The 17,350-nt window shown below is 40.5% G+C and overlaps 1 protein-coding gene across 1 annotated transcript in view; it reads left to right on the forward strand.

Moving 5' to 3' along the window:
* The window catches only part of SNX4 (sorting nexin 4), a 51,965-nt gene that overhangs the window by 26,492 nt on the left and 8,123 nt on the right, over window positions 1-17,350 (forward strand). Inside the window, exons 7-11 of the mRNA XM_072984892.2 lie at window positions 4,318-4,390; window positions 6,478-6,539; window positions 9,831-9,896; window positions 12,171-12,260; window positions 16,594-16,693. Coding sequence (XP_072840993.2) covers window positions 4,318-4,390; window positions 6,478-6,539; window positions 9,831-9,896; window positions 12,171-12,260; window positions 16,594-16,693 — 391 coding nt within the window. The remainder of the gene's footprint in view (window positions 1-4,317; window positions 4,391-6,477; window positions 6,540-9,830; window positions 9,897-12,170; window positions 12,261-16,593; window positions 16,694-17,350) is intronic.

A 17,350-nucleotide genomic window follows, 5' to 3' on the forward strand; every position in this document is an offset into this window, starting at 1 on the left:
TGTCCAGTCATACTCACACGTAAAAACATAATTTGCCAAGTGCAAAGTGTTTTTGACATCTCTTACAACCCCACCAGCTACTTTCTGAAAGAGAAATGTGGAACAGGGAAGCTTGGTTGATGTGATTAATGCTTGTGTTGGCTGAATCATATGCAGATAAAGACAACACTTTCTTACACAATTCTATTTCCTGTGCTGGTTCTATATTTATTTCTCCCATGCTTCCTTACACTTTTTAAGGCCTCTTTGTCCCCTACTGCTATAAGAAGGGGAAATTGAACTGTGGTCATTTCAATTGCTGGCAGTAGTACAAAATCAACAAACACCAATTGAGAGGAAAATTATCTTCTTTTTTAGCCATATTATTCTTCTGTAGGGTTAACATTCAGTGCCCTGTTTCTCCTAAAATAAGACCTAACCTGAAAATAAGCCCTAGTATGCTTTTTCAGAATGCTCGTAATATAAGCCCTACCCCCCAAAAAAGCCCCAGTTAAGTGAAACCCCACCCTCCACCATTGTGCAGTAACCAGAAGAAGATGACATAACTGTATTTGAATAAATGTTGATTGTTGTAAATGAAAAAAATAAAACATCCCCTGAAAATAAGCCCTAATGTGTTTTTGGAGCAAATTATATAAGACCCTGTCTTATTTTCGGGAAAAGAGGGTGATTAGTTTTAGACAGTAAGAAATGTGACTAATGTAAGGACACATGTACCATTTTTAGAGTGGTGGAGCAAATTCGAAAGCATTTTCAGTATGTTCAACACAAACATTGTGACGTAGCAGGCCACTCTGATGTCACTGCTAACTCAGGCTTCTCAGAATGCCCACCACACTACTTCACACTCCCTGCCACCAGTTGTAATGACTATTTAAGAAGGACAAAGGTTTCCTTCAAAACAAAACAGATTTATTGAAATAAAAAAATAAAATATGTAAATCACAATTAGCTAATCAAGATGTCAATCACTGTATCTTATGTAATCAAACACAGACTTCCCTCACTGAACACTTAGGCATGCAGGCCTCTAAACAAGCTCTTTCTCTTTCACACTCCAGATCTGATCTTTCACACTCTCTTCACACCCCTTTTTCTTCCCGCTCCTCCCTCTTCAGCCCCACCCTCCGTCACCCCATTGGCTGATGATTCACTGCTCAGCATTTCCCTTCTTTGGCTGAAAACCTGGTTGGTTCTTCAACTATATAGTGTGTTGGTTTGAACATGGTAGGGAGGATACCTATATGGATAATTTCTATGATTTTGTTACACACCTGTTTTCCCTTTGCCCCACCCCATCCAGCCCTGGTCAGTGGAGAAGTTCTGCTACTTCAGAAGTTCTTCTACATGTTCTTTAATTGACTGACAGCTAATTCATGAAGAAAGGCAGACTTGACTGTTGAGATCTGTTAAAAATTGTTCTACAGTGGTGCCCCACATAGCGAGGATAATCCGTTCCGGATTAACCTTCGCTATGGGGAAACATCGCTATACAGAATGGGGAAACCCATTAAACGAAGTTTAATGTGTTCCAAATGGGCACAAAACTCACCATTCTGCAATGTTTCCCCATAGCGGCAGCCATTTTCGCGCCCTTGGTAAGCAAGGGCAGGGCGTGAAAACGCTGCGCGTGGCCATTTTGGGTTGGCCGGCGGCCATTTTGGAACCGCCGAACAGCTGATTCCCCGGCATTGCAATGCAAAAATCGGTAAGCGAAACGCTTACCGATCTTCGCAATGCGAGTTTTGCCCATTGGAACCGTCGGTATGTCTTCGCAATAGCGATCCAAAAAAACCCGGATCGCTATGCGAATTCGTCGTTATACGGTGCGCTCGTTAAGCAAGGCACCACTGTACTTGAAATCATTGCAAATCAGATCATGGGGAACAGTTATGAAAATGCTATCCAGATAGCTCAGTGGTTTAGGTCTCTGGCTACAGAGCCAGAGGTTGGGCGTTCAGTTCCCTACTGTGTCTTTTTGACAGGGGTTGGAGTTGATGATCCATAGGGTCCCTTCCAGCACTGCAGTTCTAAATTCTAAATAAACAATTGTTTTGTGACTGCTTGCCCTGCCCTGCACAAATTCTCTTGGTTGTACCAGCAAGTGTTAACACAAATGGCATAAGTTTTGGAAGCAAATTGTGTGAAGTTAAGGCAACATTGATATTATCTTTTATACACTGAGCCATGTGATTCAGCAAACAACAGATAACATCTATGTTGACTTCTTAATTTGAGACAGTTCACCTACCAAAAATGTGCCATGTGTATTAAAGTGGTATAAAATTGCAGGAGGTTTTTTGCCTTATTGAATGAAGAAATGTATATCTCAGCTATGTCCTATTCACGTGAATCCATAGACTAGAGAGTGCTGTAGTCAGAAGCTTTCTCTCTCTCTCTCTCTTCTCTCTCTCTCTCTCTCTCTCTCTCTGTGTATGTGTGTGTGTGTGTGTGTGTGTGTGTGTGTATGTATGTATGTATGTATGTATGTATGTATGTATGTATGTATGTATGTATGTATGTATGTATGTATGTATGTATGTATGTATGTATGTATGTCCTTGCTACATAAAAGGGATCCAAGGCAGCTTGCATCAGTAAAAAGACAATGTTCAAAAGCTAAAACATTTATATAGAGAGAGAAATATTTAAAAAAGAATTAAACCAGTATTATATTTAAAATGATAAATGAAATCTATATTAAAATGGATTTAAAACAACAGAGCACAACAATCCATTAAAAAAAACCCCTCAGACCACCAGTCATTAAGGAAAAGCCTGGCTGAAGAGAAAGGTCTTTGCTTGCCTGCTGAAGGACAGCAAAGATGGGGCCAAGCTAGCTTCCTGTGGGAGCGAGTTCCAAAGTCTGGGAGCAGCGACAGAAAAGGCCCCCTCTCGTGTGCCCACCAAGTGCACCTATGAGGATGGTGGAACTGAGAGAAGGGCCTCTTCTTAATGCCTGGGCAGGCTTATAGGGAGATGTCTTTTAGATAGCCTGGACCCAATATGGTCATATGGCTTTTCTTGTGAAAGAATGAGCTATGGCCTCGTTTGCAATGTAGTGGGCTGGAGTGTCTTTCCTCTACAAGTGGAATGAATCATGAAGAAGAATGTTTTGATCTGAGATTTGGCAGCAGTCCTTTCTGTCAAGTGGACATGATTTGCCAGCACATCTCCTTGTCACGGAGACCTCCAGTGTACAGCAGTCATGAGTTTTTTCCAGCCATTGCTTTACCAGCAACATTTCCTCCAAGTTGCGGACACGCAGAACTCCATTGGGATTGCACACTAGGAGCCAGTGTTCTCACCCATTTAATCCCAGTTTCGTCTGGAACCCCACCCCCGCAATCATGCATTATGTGCAGCAGGGCTGAAAATTAGAGGGAGCATTGTTTACCACAGCATATGGTTATGTTGCTTATGTTTAAGTATTACACATATTATTCTGTACTTGTGATGGCTTTTATTTGTATAATAACTGTGTAGAACCTCCCATAGCCAAGAAATCTGCCAGGGCAAGAATCATCTGAAGGAATTGATTAAAACCATAGCAACCTGAACCTGTAATTTGAAATACGGTATAGACTGTTTCTCCTAATTGAATGAACACATACATATTTTCTAGGTGGATTTCAAAGTGTTGGTTAAGACCTATAAAGCCATATGTGATATGGGCCCAGGATATCTGAAATACTCTGTTCTCTCACACAAGCCTGCCTGGGCTTGCTGGAGGGGCCCTTCTTGTAGCCTAACATCTTCAAAGGCCTATAATGAGGATTTGAGACAGAACCTAACCCCTGGAACTCTTTGCCTAGAGAAACTAGGTTTGTTCCTTCTTTTCCTCCTGCCAGCAGGCAAAGACCTTTGTACTTAGATAGGCCTTTGGCAATTATGTCACTCAGTTTCACAGTGATACTTGACTACTGTGTTGTATTTTCTCTTTTCTGTTTCTAGTGAAAACAAGTACAGGAGATACGCTTGGGATTTATACTTGTTCTGCAAGGGAGCATATCAGATTTCATTTTGGTTCCTTACTGCTGAAATGAGTTGTTAATGTTACAAGCTGGCAGATGGAATGTCTGACAGGTTGCTTGCTAAAGCAGGGTATTGTTGTGTTTTAAAAACTCCTAGTATAAGTGACTGCTCTGTTCAGTGGTTGTGTTGGCTGATGGCTGCTGTTTCAGGAAGTCAGAGATAATTCTGTTTAAACAAATCAGACTTAATGTCATTAAGCTGTTTTATTCTGACCCTGTCAAGCAATATAGGAGCTTGCTTCCTTGATTCCTAATAATGTACTATCTGTTCTTACCTTTTCAGGAGATTTACAGAGCTTAAACACTACAGTGATGAGTTGCAGTCTGTTATATCACACCTTCTGAGAGTCAGAGCTGTAAGTATATTCATCCTTTTGGATTTTGATTAGAATAATCTGAATCATCATTTCTCAAAACTGCAGAAAAGACACCATCTATAGCAATGGCGGCAAACCTTTTTGGGTCCAAGTGCCCAAACTGGGTGGGGGCAGCTGGTAGTGGGCCGTGGTGGTACACAAAGTAGTGGTGACGGAACTGGAAGTGGCGGTGGAAGGGAGAATCCTGGGCACAGAGGTGCCTCGAGATCCCACTCTGGATCCCCTGCCAGCGTCAGCCCACTGCCTGTTGAAGTGCCAGCACTGCAGCTGCAGCCGCCTCCTGAGGTTTGGCTGCAGGGGGGGAGGAGTAGCGATCTGGCGACTTGTGGCTCACATGCCTGCAGAAAGGGTTCTGCGTGCCAGCTGTGGCATACGTGCCATAGGTTCACCATCGCTGATCTATAACATAAATGTGTTTTGACTGTGGTGTTGTGTTTGGGAAGTAGTGAGATTTGTTTTATTTGGAATTTGCTTTTGCATCACAACAAAATACGTGAAATGATTGTGACAATTCTGAGGCATATTCACTATTTAAATATGATGCTAAAAAAGGAGAAGTGTAAAAACAAAAAATAGTGAAATTAAATTGATATGTGAGATGCAGCTTTCTGGAGGATGGTGGATGGTGAGGAAATTGTCTCTGAGCTCCTCTTGTGACCTTCAGTCCAGCCTCATATTTTCCTGTCAGTGCTCTCCATTGCATTGACATTGCCCTGGTGTATCAATACTACAACCATACATCCTTTATTTTTCTTCCATCTCTTCCAACGGTTTCCAGGTTATACAGTGAGTTAATGTATTCGTTCTGTTCTGTTCTTTTATTCATTTTATTTTATTTTTAAAAGTTTTCTTGCTGTGGAACTGGAGACACATTTGTGTGCTGTCAGGATAAACCTTTGCATTACATTCTGGATGAAGTGATGTTTCTGGCCTTTAGAGTGCCCCTGAATGCACTAGTGGGACCTGATGATGTGTGTTAAAAAATTGAAATATGAACTCAGATTGCATGACTCTGCATGTTGCCTTTACAGTGGTGCCTCGCTAAGCAACGTTAATCCGTTCCGGAAAAAAAGTCGCTAAGCGATTTTTAAAAGCCCATAGAAACGCATTAAAACTTGTTTAATGCGTTCCTATGGGCTTTAAAACTAACCTTATGCGAAGATCCTCCATTGCGGCGGCCATTTCCAGTGCCTCTAAAGTGAGGTAACATAGCGGGTGGCCATTTTGTTTTCTGGCGGCCATTTTGAAACCGCCGATCAGCTGGCCGAAAATGGGGGCTTTGCAGTGATCGCTTCCCCGCAATCATAGCAAAGCAATTTTTCCCCATAGGGGCCATCGCTAAGCGATCGCTCTGGTGATGGCCAAAACCCCATCGCTAAGCGATTTCATCGCTCAACTGAGCGATCGCTAAGCGAGACACCACTGTATTTGTCTGAAGGTTATATATCATGGAGCTGGAAAGTAGCTTATATAACCTTCCCTTTTTTTCTTTTTTCTTTTTAAATGGCCCAAATTATTTTGAAAGTGAGTCAGATATCAGTGCCAGTGCATTCATAGAGTTATCAGACTGGTGTTTTGAAAAACAGTCTTCAGATCTGAATGTTTGGAGAACAGTGTGCATCTATTTGGCAGACAATATCATATTTCAGATCTAATATTGCCGGAATTTGAGGATATGGCGCATGCAGGTGATAATTCTGTTAAGATCTTCAATAAAAGTCCCTGTTAGGTTTTTAGACATAAATGAGCAGACATGTTGTAAATTTGTATCTGTAAAAGGACATGTTTTGATGGATGAAGATGTGGCTTAGAGCAATGAAGAAAAGGTAGTCGTGTCCAGTAAGCATTTTATTTTTTTGGGTAGGAAGCAAGCAGAGGAAAAGCAAATCTTATTTCATCCCCCACTGTTTTGTAATGTAAAATGTGCTTGCTTTCTGGGATGTTGCTCTAACTATAATCAAAGGTAGCTTTGTAGATTTGTCATGTGGTTTGATGTGCATTCCTTAGAAAGCTGAACATGAAGAATATGTCAAAGAAACTAACTGTTGCTCATACTTTTCTTAAAGAGAGTGGCAGATAGACTATATGGCGTTTATAAAGTCCATGGGAATTATGGAAGAGTTTTCAGGTAAGAGAAGACAAGACTTCTATATACAATATTGTCCTTTATTGTTATTTAATGCATTTTAGTCCATCTTCATAATTCAAATGGATGTTTCAAATGGCTGAAAACAGTGGGTAAAAAAAAACCAGTCAGTTCACAGAGACAGATGTAAAATGCAAAAAAAGCCAGTCCAAAACAGTCATAGATATGCCAGAGAGAAGTGTACGTTTTGAGCTGTTTTACAAGAGAAAAGGGACTTAGAATAGAAGAGAACATTGGTTTCAGCAATATCTTTAAAAGCCACTGTTGAGATTTGAATGTAAAACTGTGGGGGGGGGCACCTTATCTAAGATTAGGAGTACATGTAAAGAAGATGTACGTTGCCAAAAAACAACAAATAAGAATCTCAGTATTTCAAAAGCAGTTAATTGTGAGAAAAAGATTAAATTAATAAAGCTGAAAGGTTATTGTCACTCTTCCTAAAAAAAATTCTGTTCTAGATCAGGTGGTCATAAAGGAAATGAGAATTCTATAGAAAAATGTTTCAAACTTTGGGTTTTACACTAGAGAATTCGGATTTAAATCTAAACTGAAAAAGAACTTTTACACATTTACTTTGACTGATACTGCAATTGGAGTGGCTTCTTTTCTCCTGCTCCTCAGTGGCAGCATGTACTGTGTTCCCTTTGCAACAGGGAAGTCTCTTCTGCCACATCCTTGCCCTGTGCCATCTCTCAAGAGGGCAGATTCTTGGGAAATTTGCTTATGGTGCAAACATGCTAGTATGGGACCAAAACAGAAAGAATCCTACCACTGCTGGGGCATCAGCTCAGGAGATGGTTTAGGAATATGGATTTTGGTTCAGCAATTGCAAATAAGTTTAGAGCTACTGCAAAAAAACCTTTCCTAAATAGTCTGTTTTCACTCATTATTGATTTATTGCATTTTACCCCATCCTTTCCTGAAGAAGCTTAGCACAAAATTCATAATCATTCCCTATGTCAGTTAATTTCCACAGTAACTTTGTGAGACCTTTGGGTAGAGTGGGTGGCATATAAGTTAAATAAATAAAATAAAATAAAATAAATTAACTGGGAAAAGAGGGAGTTGGCCTGAGAAATCCATACTTCCTGGCCTGGGCAAAAATATACCAGAGATTTATCATGTGTTTAGTTCATGATTTCATAGTGGTCATCTGGAAATGAACATAGTGCAGTTCATGCATGTGGATGCAAATGTGTTTATTTTGTAATGTTTTTCTCTCAGAAATCAATAATTGATTCTTTCTTACCAAATAAAAATAGAATTATGTATCTAAACTCCAAATTTGCTAAATAGAAAATTCAGAACTGGCACACTCACTGTTTTGTTTTTATTTAGGAAGAAGAATATCTGAAATTTCAGAGATCTTGAATTCCATAATACTTCATTTTGTTTAATGTATTTTTAGCAAACAATGGCTGGAATCCAGTTTGTTGTCCTGTAAAATTATGCAGGCATAACTAGGTAGTGCAGATTGTATAATTTGACTGTGCAGTTGGTCACATGATTCTTATCATCACATACTGCATAGTGGGCTGGCAAAAGTATCACAGATAGCACACCTTGATACTATAACTACTGTTAGTGTAACATTAAATTATGCCCACATAGCTGCACAACAGGATTTCAGTCATGATGTCAAGAACTGACTATACTTGAAAATTTTGTTGGTGTAGATATTGAAAGTTTTAGTATTTCCCCTATACTCTGGGAAGTCACTAATTTTTCAATTAAAAATGTGATGTTGCTTTCCAATTTTAAATCTCCTAAAAACTCATTTAAGGCTTCTGGTTGGTGTGTGTGTGGTCCTTAAAGTGTTGAAGTGTTTAAAAAGTGATTCATACAAACCTTCAGGCTGGTGACAGGGAGGGGTAGATATGGTGCTGGAAGAATCGTTGGCTGTTTCAGGAGAAACTGGGGTCAGTATTTGGTTTTGTTTCTGGGTTCTAACATTCCCTTTCACTGGACAGGTATCCAGATGACAGGTGTCCATTCAGTCCATTGCCTTCCACTTTATCTCTTTCGTTGTTGAATGCCAGGTCTATCCAAAATTAGTTCGAACTGATTGCTGATTTGATTGTGGATGAAAGGACTGACCTGGCATGCATAACAGAGACCTGGGTGAATGCAGAGGGAGGGGAAGTTCTCTCCCAGATCTTCTTCCATCCAACATCAGGGCAGATTGGAGGGCCAGGGAGGTGGTGTTGCCATTGTATTTAAAAAATCCATCAAGGTTAGCAGAACGTCTGGCCTGGCATGCCCTGGCCTTGAGCCTCCATTAGTTTGTGGACCATGGGGACAGTTTAGGGATAGCATTGGTATACCAATCTACCCATGACCTAGTGTTGTCCCTGCCAAGGCTGACAGACTTTGTCTCCCTGGCGCTGTTGTGGTCCCCGAGGCTTATACTTCTGGGTGGCTTCAACATACATGCAGAGGCTCTAGTTGCTGGTTTGGCCTCCGACTTCATGGATTCCATGACATCCATGGGGCTGTCCCAACAGATGAGTGGTCCCACACATGTGAGGGGTCATACACTCCACTTGGGTTTTTTTGCTGGTCAGGGAGAGCATGATCTGAAGGTGACTAGGTTTTCTTCATGCACCCTGTCGTGGTTAGATCATAGGTTCGCCATCACGGGCTTAGGACCTTGCTACCCATCAGAGCACCTCTCCTTCAGGTCATTCTCCCATCCCACCTGCATCTCCCCATGCTTGATGCTGTGGGTGGCCACTCTGAGAGAGCCCCGGAAGCGATCAACTAGAAACTGGGCCTTCTTGGTAGTGGCTGCTTCTCCTCTTGAACTTCCTCCCTGTGGAGGTGCGATTGGCCCCCACCCTCCTGAGCTTCTGAAAGCAAGTGAAAACCTGGATTTCACCAGGCCTTTACAAACCTCACCCCTTTGTAACATTAATTTTGTAGAGAGTTTATGCTGGCCCATGGTTCACCAAGGTTTTTTTTAGTTTCATTTTTAAATTGCTGTATATTATTTTTATTTCTTGGAAGTCACCCAGAGGTAGTGGCTTGTCTTTTTAATGGGCAAGGTATAAGTTTAAACAAACAAATAAATGTGACAACATGGGTTAAATTCAGTTCCCAGGTATTGAATTCAGACCTACCACTTGCAAGAAATGCAGTAGTTTAGTCAAGTATAATTAAAACATTTCCACAGCTAGACATAACTTCGGAAAGAACTATTTGCACGAATACATCATATTACTGTCCTTGTCCTTCATTATATCATATTGTTTCTTATTTAATTTGTTTTTGTAGTGAATGGAGCGCAATAGAGAAAGAGATGGGGGATGGGCTGCAAAGTGCTGGTCATCACATGGATGTGTAAGTACTGACTATCAGAGTTGATGCAAGCCAGATGGATTCATTAACAAGGGGAGGGGATAAGAAAACTTAGTTTTGAGAAAATGGTGTATTAAAGAATAGCACTGAAAGGCCTGCAACATTCCATTGGCTTTTACTTTACAGTTGTTTTATAATCCATTGCATTAAGTAACACAAAGAGGCCCTTGGAATTTTTTATTATTATTATTATTTTGAAACCGTGGAATTAGTTGACACCATCCCAGTATTTCCTTTAAGATACTAAGGCAGAAACTGATAGAATAAAACCAAATCTACTTCAGACCTGATGTTCTTCATTTGTTTGATAGCAGTGAATTTGCACTATTCATAGGCATGATGCAAATTTTTAACTTTTGCTTTTAAAGGTCCCATCAGCTCAGTGCCTGAATTGGAGTGGAGCATGTTCTATGAGTCATCTAATTTCTTAGACATTCTGTTGGCTGAGCCTGTCAAGTCTACATTGTTTCCCATTGCTCCGCTTCTTTTGCTTCTTTATGGGCAGAGAGCTTTATCCAAAAACACCTTCTTGTTGCTTTAAGGGTGGAGGGACGTCTTTGAGTTTTCTTAGGGAGAGAGTAGCCATTTTACTTTCTAAAAATAACAGTGATAGATTGGCTAATTTTAGAAAAAGGTAACTCCCAATATCATATACAGTGGTGCTTCGCTTGACGATTACCTCATTAGATGAGGAAATCGCTTGGCGATGAAGTTTTTGCGATTGTTTTTGTGATTGGAAAACGATGTTTTAATAGGCAAAAATTGCTTAACGACGATCGGTTCCCTGCTTCGGGAACTGATTTTTCGCTTAATGACGATCTTTACAGCTGATCGTCAGGTCTTCAAAATGGCCGCCCGCTGTTTAAAATGGCTCCTCCCTGTGTTTTAGGGCGGGTTCCTCGCTTTACAGGCACCAAAAATGGCCACTCTATGGAGGATCTTCGCTGGATGCTGAGGTATTTTGCCCATTGGAATGCATTCAACTGGTTTTCAATGCATTTCAATGGGCTTTTTCGCTTCGCTTGACGAGGATTTCGCTTAACAGCTATTTGAACAGAACAAATTATCCTCATCAAGCGAGGCACCACTGTATTGGTTATTATAAGTGAGGAGGTTGACATGGTTGTGTTGTCAGGGGCTGCCGTTTGTGGACAGTGTCTATTTGCTCTAATGAACCAGCCTCTGTTGCAGGAAAGAAAACTGTAGTTGTCAAGAAGTCACAGCTTACCTATCCAAGTTCATATCTGTATTGTTTTACCAACTATCTGATCCTCCATTCCAAGGACTGTAGTTTTTAAATAGAGATGGGATATTTGTATTCGTCTCCCTTGGGAGACAAATATGAATATCGCCACCATAGGTGGCTGGGCCCTTTCAAGCCCGAAACCAGCTGGTCCACTTACCACTTGTGTGTGCGGCCGTCGTAGTCTGCAGTGTGTCAAGCATGGAAGTAGCCTGGATGGGTCTTCCCCACCTCCTTGCACTGCTGACCTCTCAGTAGCTGAGTGGGGAGACTCATCATTCCACCCCTCACTGAACTGGTCAGCAGCCCAGGGAGGTGAGGAAGTGTCAGCCGGGCTACTTCCGTGATTGGTGCAGTGTAGATGATGACAGCCCCATGCTCCACAAGTGGTAAGTGGACCAGCCAATTCCAGGGGGAGGGTCGAAAAGGCCTGGCTACCTATGGTGCCAATTTTTATGTTCGTCTCCCCCAGGAGACAAATACAAATATCCCATCTCTATTTTCAAAAGAAAATCTTCAGTGTTTTCAGTATTTTGCTTCTTGGAAGACACCTGGGAAGATTTTTATAATTGCTAGATACTTTCACTGTACTAAAGGTCTTTAATTCATATGTGATCAATAAGCAACCAACCACAACACTTCTGTGTCTTCTCGGCTCTTTAGACAAATAACTTTGTAGATACTGAATTTAAAAAGTTGTTTCCTCTTCTTTTTGTAGTTGCTTGTTTGACATTTTTAGAAGAGTAACCATAAATGACTGTAATCATTCTTCTTGGCCCTCCCTTGCAATAAACTGCCTATTTAAAATAGGAAACATTAATCTAATACATGAGATACCATTTTATTGCAGCAATGATTTGAAAGCTTTCAGGAGGGATAGTTTGCATATATTTTTCTGTTTGTTTGTCATCACAGTTTAAACTAAATTTAGCCCTTGACTGGAATGTCCTGATCGTTCGACACTGGTCAGGTTTGGGGAACTTAGTTTATTATTTGTCATCCTTTACTATTAGGTATGCAGCTTCTATTGATGACATACTAGAGGAGGAGGAACATTACGCAGACCAGCTCAAAGAATATCTCTTCTATGCAGAAGCCCTTCGGTAAGCACAGTGGCACATTTATTGTTCTTCTTTGTGGTCTCTGGGAATCACACAAGTGGGTGTTTCTTCACCTGTGCAAAACTCGGGACATTCTAGGGTTCAAAGCAAAAAGACTGTTAGGGCCGCCCGCCTCCACTGCACCTGTCTCTGCATGTAGTGGCAATGGGAATTTACCAAAATCATGCACAAGTCCAAGAAGTTGTCCACCAGGCATAGCTAAAGATATAAATGGCAGAGGTTCTCTTCCTTTGCTCATTTGATCTGGAAGTTTGACCTCCAACCTTTTTTGCATATAGTGCTGCGTTTTCTCCTCCACCTGAAAGAGAATGGTCTATCCCATTGCTCCATCTAGGTGTGTTTGTCCACCGTAGTGGCAAAACAGCTTCCGGGCTCCAAAGAGTCACAGTAGTTCAGAAATTCAACTCTCAAAAGGTTCCTGCAGAGTTTGCAGAATGTCTTTCCAGATGTGTGAACTCTACTGCCACAGTTGTCACTTTTGGTAATGCTTAAACAACTTATAAAATCACTCTTGAGTTGCTGGCTACGACAGACCAGACTTTTTACCTATAAAACCGCCTTCCTGATAGACATCACTTTGGCACGTAGTACAAGTATGTTGTGCACCTTTTAGCACAACCTACTTTTCCTATAGTTTTATAAGGATAAAGTTACTGTTTTTCCTGACATGCCCTTTCTATGTAAGGTGGTGTCAGACTTTCACTTCTATCAGCCTTTGATTCTCCCAGCTTTCTTTCCATCACCTATGATGAAATTAGGGAAAGTCCTTCATATATTGGGCATCTATAGAGCTTTAACCTTCTGTACCTCTAGAACCAAACACTTCCGAAAATCCAACAGATTATTTGCTATCTATCAAAGTCCAAAGATGGGTGAGCAAATCACTCTCCAGCAATTATCGAAATGGCTTGTAAACACAGTTATCTTACCAGCTAGCAAAGAGACCAGTCCCTGACTCTTTGAAAAGGCATTCTACCAGGGCTATTATAGCTTCTGCAACCTTTCTGAGAATTATACAGGTAAGAGATATTTGCAAAGCAGCAACATAGGCTCAGCCTTCAATGTTCATCAGACATCATTGGTTGGACACAAGAGCCAAACTCGATGTTGCATTTGGAAAAGTAGTCATTTCATCTTCATTAGTATGACATCCCATCAACTGGTAAGTGAGCTTGTCAGTCACCCACATAGAATCTTAGAATGATAGAGTTGGAAGGGGCCCATAAGGCTGTTGAGTCCAACCCCCTGCTTAATGCAGGAATCCAAATCAAAGACAGATGGTTTACCAGTTTTCACTTGAATGCCTCCAATGTTGGAGCACTCACCACCTCCCAAGATAATTGTTTCTATTGTACTTCTCTTAACAGTTAAGAAGTCTTTCCTGATATTCAGCAGACATCTGGCTTCCTTAAGCTCATTATTATGTGTCCTGCACTCTGGGATGATTGAGAATAGATCCTTCCCCTCTTCCATATGACTATTTTTCAAGTATTTGAAAAGTGTGGGATTCACAGAGACCATGAAGGAGAAGAACAGGTTACATACTTGTAAATGTGGTCTTTCAAGTGGTTATCTGTGAATTCACATAACTTACCCATCCTCCTCTCAGCTTGCCACACTGCTGTTCACTCATGGCAGTGGCGGACATGGGGAACCAAGGGATAACTGCTAGGTGCAGAAACATGCAGTGGAGGGGGTCTGCCCTAATTATCTCTTTGCTTTGAGCTCTAGAATGTTCAGATGAGTTTTGCACAGGTGTAGAAACATGTATATGTGTAAATTCACAGGTAAACACAGTTACAGGTAAGTAGCCTGTTCATATACTGATTATGCTTAAACACTGCAGTACATCTCAGTTGTAAACAATTTATGAAAGGAAATAGTCAGCGAAGAGCTTGCTTTTCCTTGGAGTGTTTGGACAAATTATTATATGGTAGCCCTGCCTTCTGACTTCTGTGTAACAGAATAACACTGGTGACTCCCTTAATTATGGTGTTATGAAAGATAAATTGTTTACTTTGGGTCCTTTCAAGGAGAAAGGCAGCGTTTTAAAAAATTAAATAAATAAATACCTATCCTCAGATTTTATAGTAGGATCAACAGTGTCAAGGTCAAATTATGCTCTTCTCTGTGTTGGACAGTCTTTGACTCATGTTTTCATATGTCAGAATACTTAAAGATGTTTGAAACTCTGGAATTCTTGGCATTGTCACAATTTTTAGAGATCTTTATCTGTAGATCTCAAATCTAGTGCATGTATCATTCCAATTTGTGTAAAAACCTGTATGTTTATATGACTTTCTTTAAAAGTGGAGATCTCATGTGCATGCCCAAATCCTTGCAGCTGTGCAGGAAGCTGAACTTCAGCATGACATGCTGACTAGAAATCTGCAAACAACTAATTTATAAATATCATCCTAGAAGCAAGATGTGTCTTTCCATATGGAAATGGTATCTAAACGTCACTCAGAAAGCTGAAACTGGAATGTTTTCCCACCTAAACCCTGCCATGCAAAGTTCCTTTTCATAATGGCTAGCCACATTTCCCTAAAAGATCAAATATAAGATGGGTTCACTCTATAAAAGAAGCCACAGTCTTGAGTTTGCAAGAGCTGAGTAGTGTTGTAAATGATCAGATATTTTAGAGGTTATTAATTCATACAGTGGTGCCTCGATTTATGACCATAATCCATTCCAGAAGATGGACGTAACTCGAAATGGTCGTATGTCGAAGCACCATTTCCCATAGGAATGCATTGAAATGCAATTAATCTGTTCCGGCCTGAAGAAAAAAATAACCAAAAGAAAAAATCACTGCAAGACCCATCAGAAACAGGATTAATCTCTCCCGGCCAAAGGTAAAAAAAAGAGAAAAGCAACCAAGCGTACAAGACCGATCAGAAATGCAAAGAAAAAGGAAAAAGCAAAGGGAGCACATCGGAAATGCAAAGAAAACAAAGCAAAAAGCAAGGGAAGCATGCAAAACCCACTGGAAATGGGGAAACCCCCCCAAAAAAGCAACCAAACCCCACAAGACCCATCGGAAATGGGGAGACAAAAAAACAAACCCCCAAGAGCCATCAGAAATGTGGAAAAAGACTCTAAAAAGCAACCAGCCCCCCTAGACCCACTGGAAATAGGTGAAAAACCAACAAACCCCACAAGACCCATCACAGCACAGAAGCATAACCCCCTCCAGCCCAAAACCATGCTGCAAACCCCACCCAGAGCAGTTTTTAAAAAGCAGAAAGCAGCACCTTACCTTACCAGGCAGTCCAAAGCCTCCTCCAAACGCACACACTCTAACTGCTGGGGCGAAAGAACTACAAAGAAGCAGCCTCTTTGCCACCTACAGTTAGCAATTTGAATTTCCCGCCTTTTTCCCTGCCTTTTTGTGTTCGTAACTGGAAGCTCTGGCTGCAAGTCGAAGCAAAATTTTGTGGCTGGAGCTGGTCGTAACTCGGGACGTTTGTAAGTCGAGGCACCATTGTAGTTGCCATAGGTTGGAGACAAGTTGACAGTTCATAGCAGTAACAACTGCAACAGTATTCCATAGACAGTGAGTTGAGCTATGCAAGAGATAAGAGTGCTGGCCTAAGAGTTTCATTGCCTCTTCACATCCTTCAGTTAGGAGAAAGGGACCAGTTATATGTGGGCTGAAATCCTGTTGCAAGGCGTTACTCATGTAAGGCTGATGGTTTCATTAGCTGCAGTGATTTTTGGTAAATAAAAAATTCAGATTCCATCCACATACCCCAGGAATGATTTTAGTAGTGGAGATTTTTTAAAAACTAGCCTCTCTATCCCACAGCACCCAACCACTTTCCTTACAAAAAAAAAGGGGGGGGGGTTACATGGGAACCTTGGGATCTTGAGGAAAGGAGAATTTGACATTTTTTATTTCTGGAAAATTGTTGTAGCTGATGACATCATCAGCCTTACGTGGTATAAGTATTTCCTTGTTTTTTCTATCTAGCCTGGGGACTTTCCATATTGAAAATTCTTCACCTGCACTTTATATTGCTGGAACGAAAGCCCATATTTTATTTTTGCTGCAAATTTTAGTGAATTTGGAGAGAGATATACTGTAGAATGGCTTAGTGCAGTATGGAGATAAGAACTTTCAATGTGTCACATTAATTGTATCAAAATGACGTTAATGATAGTGAGGTTAATATAGTCACTCTAGGTACATTTGATGGCAATGAAATCTCTGTAAAAGTGCATCTATATTTTTGAAAAATCATAATGAGATTGTTTAATATGAAGTTAAGATCAGGCTTTTACAAATGAAATAAGCTTTTATTGTTTTCAGGGCAGTTTGCAGGAAACATGAACTTTTGCAGTATGAGTTGGAAATGGCTGCTCAAGATTTGACATCAAAGAAGCAGCAGTGTGAGGAACTGGCAACAGGAGTAAGTCTGATGTTATTTTTCCTCACTTTCTTCTCCAAGATCTAGAATTAGAGCCAAGTTCTCAACTTAAATGACATTAATGTATAGCTTGCAGACAGGAGGCTTATGGAGAATCTTTTGCAAATTTTGCATCTTACCTATTTATTCTGTGTTTGATTTATGTTTGTCCATGTGGTAGACATAAATGTCTTGAACAAAAGAATATGTTCCATGCTTCTGGATAAAGTGAATTTTTTGAACTTGGAGAGACACTAGTAGAAAAGAAGGAGAAGAACCTTTCCTTTACAAACATTTTAAAAGATTATTCTTCAGCCTTACTTATTCTGGAGCTAGGAAGATACCCAATGAACTTGGGTAAGCAGAAGAACTGAAATCCTCAGGCAATAATTAAATAGAACTACAAAAAAGTGAGTTAGGATAGCTATGCCATGCACTACAGTACATACTTATCCACTGAGCACAACCATTTTATGAATGGTACTTTTTGTCAGTGTACACACGGACAGAAATTAAACACCTGATTAGAACAAAAAGAAAGGAGCATTTTGGTTAGAAATGTATCAGCACTTTTCAAAGTCTTTTATGGAACCGATGAATGTTGAGGAACACAGAAGAGGGTGAGATGAACCATATGAAGTGTAAAGTATCTTGTTGTCT

Source organism: Pogona vitticeps, chromosome 1, assembly GCF_051106095.1.
Source record: "Pogona vitticeps strain Pit_001003342236 chromosome 1, PviZW2.1, whole genome shotgun sequence".
NCBI classification, from domain to species: domain Eukaryota; kingdom Metazoa; phylum Chordata; class Lepidosauria; order Squamata; family Agamidae; genus Pogona; species Pogona vitticeps.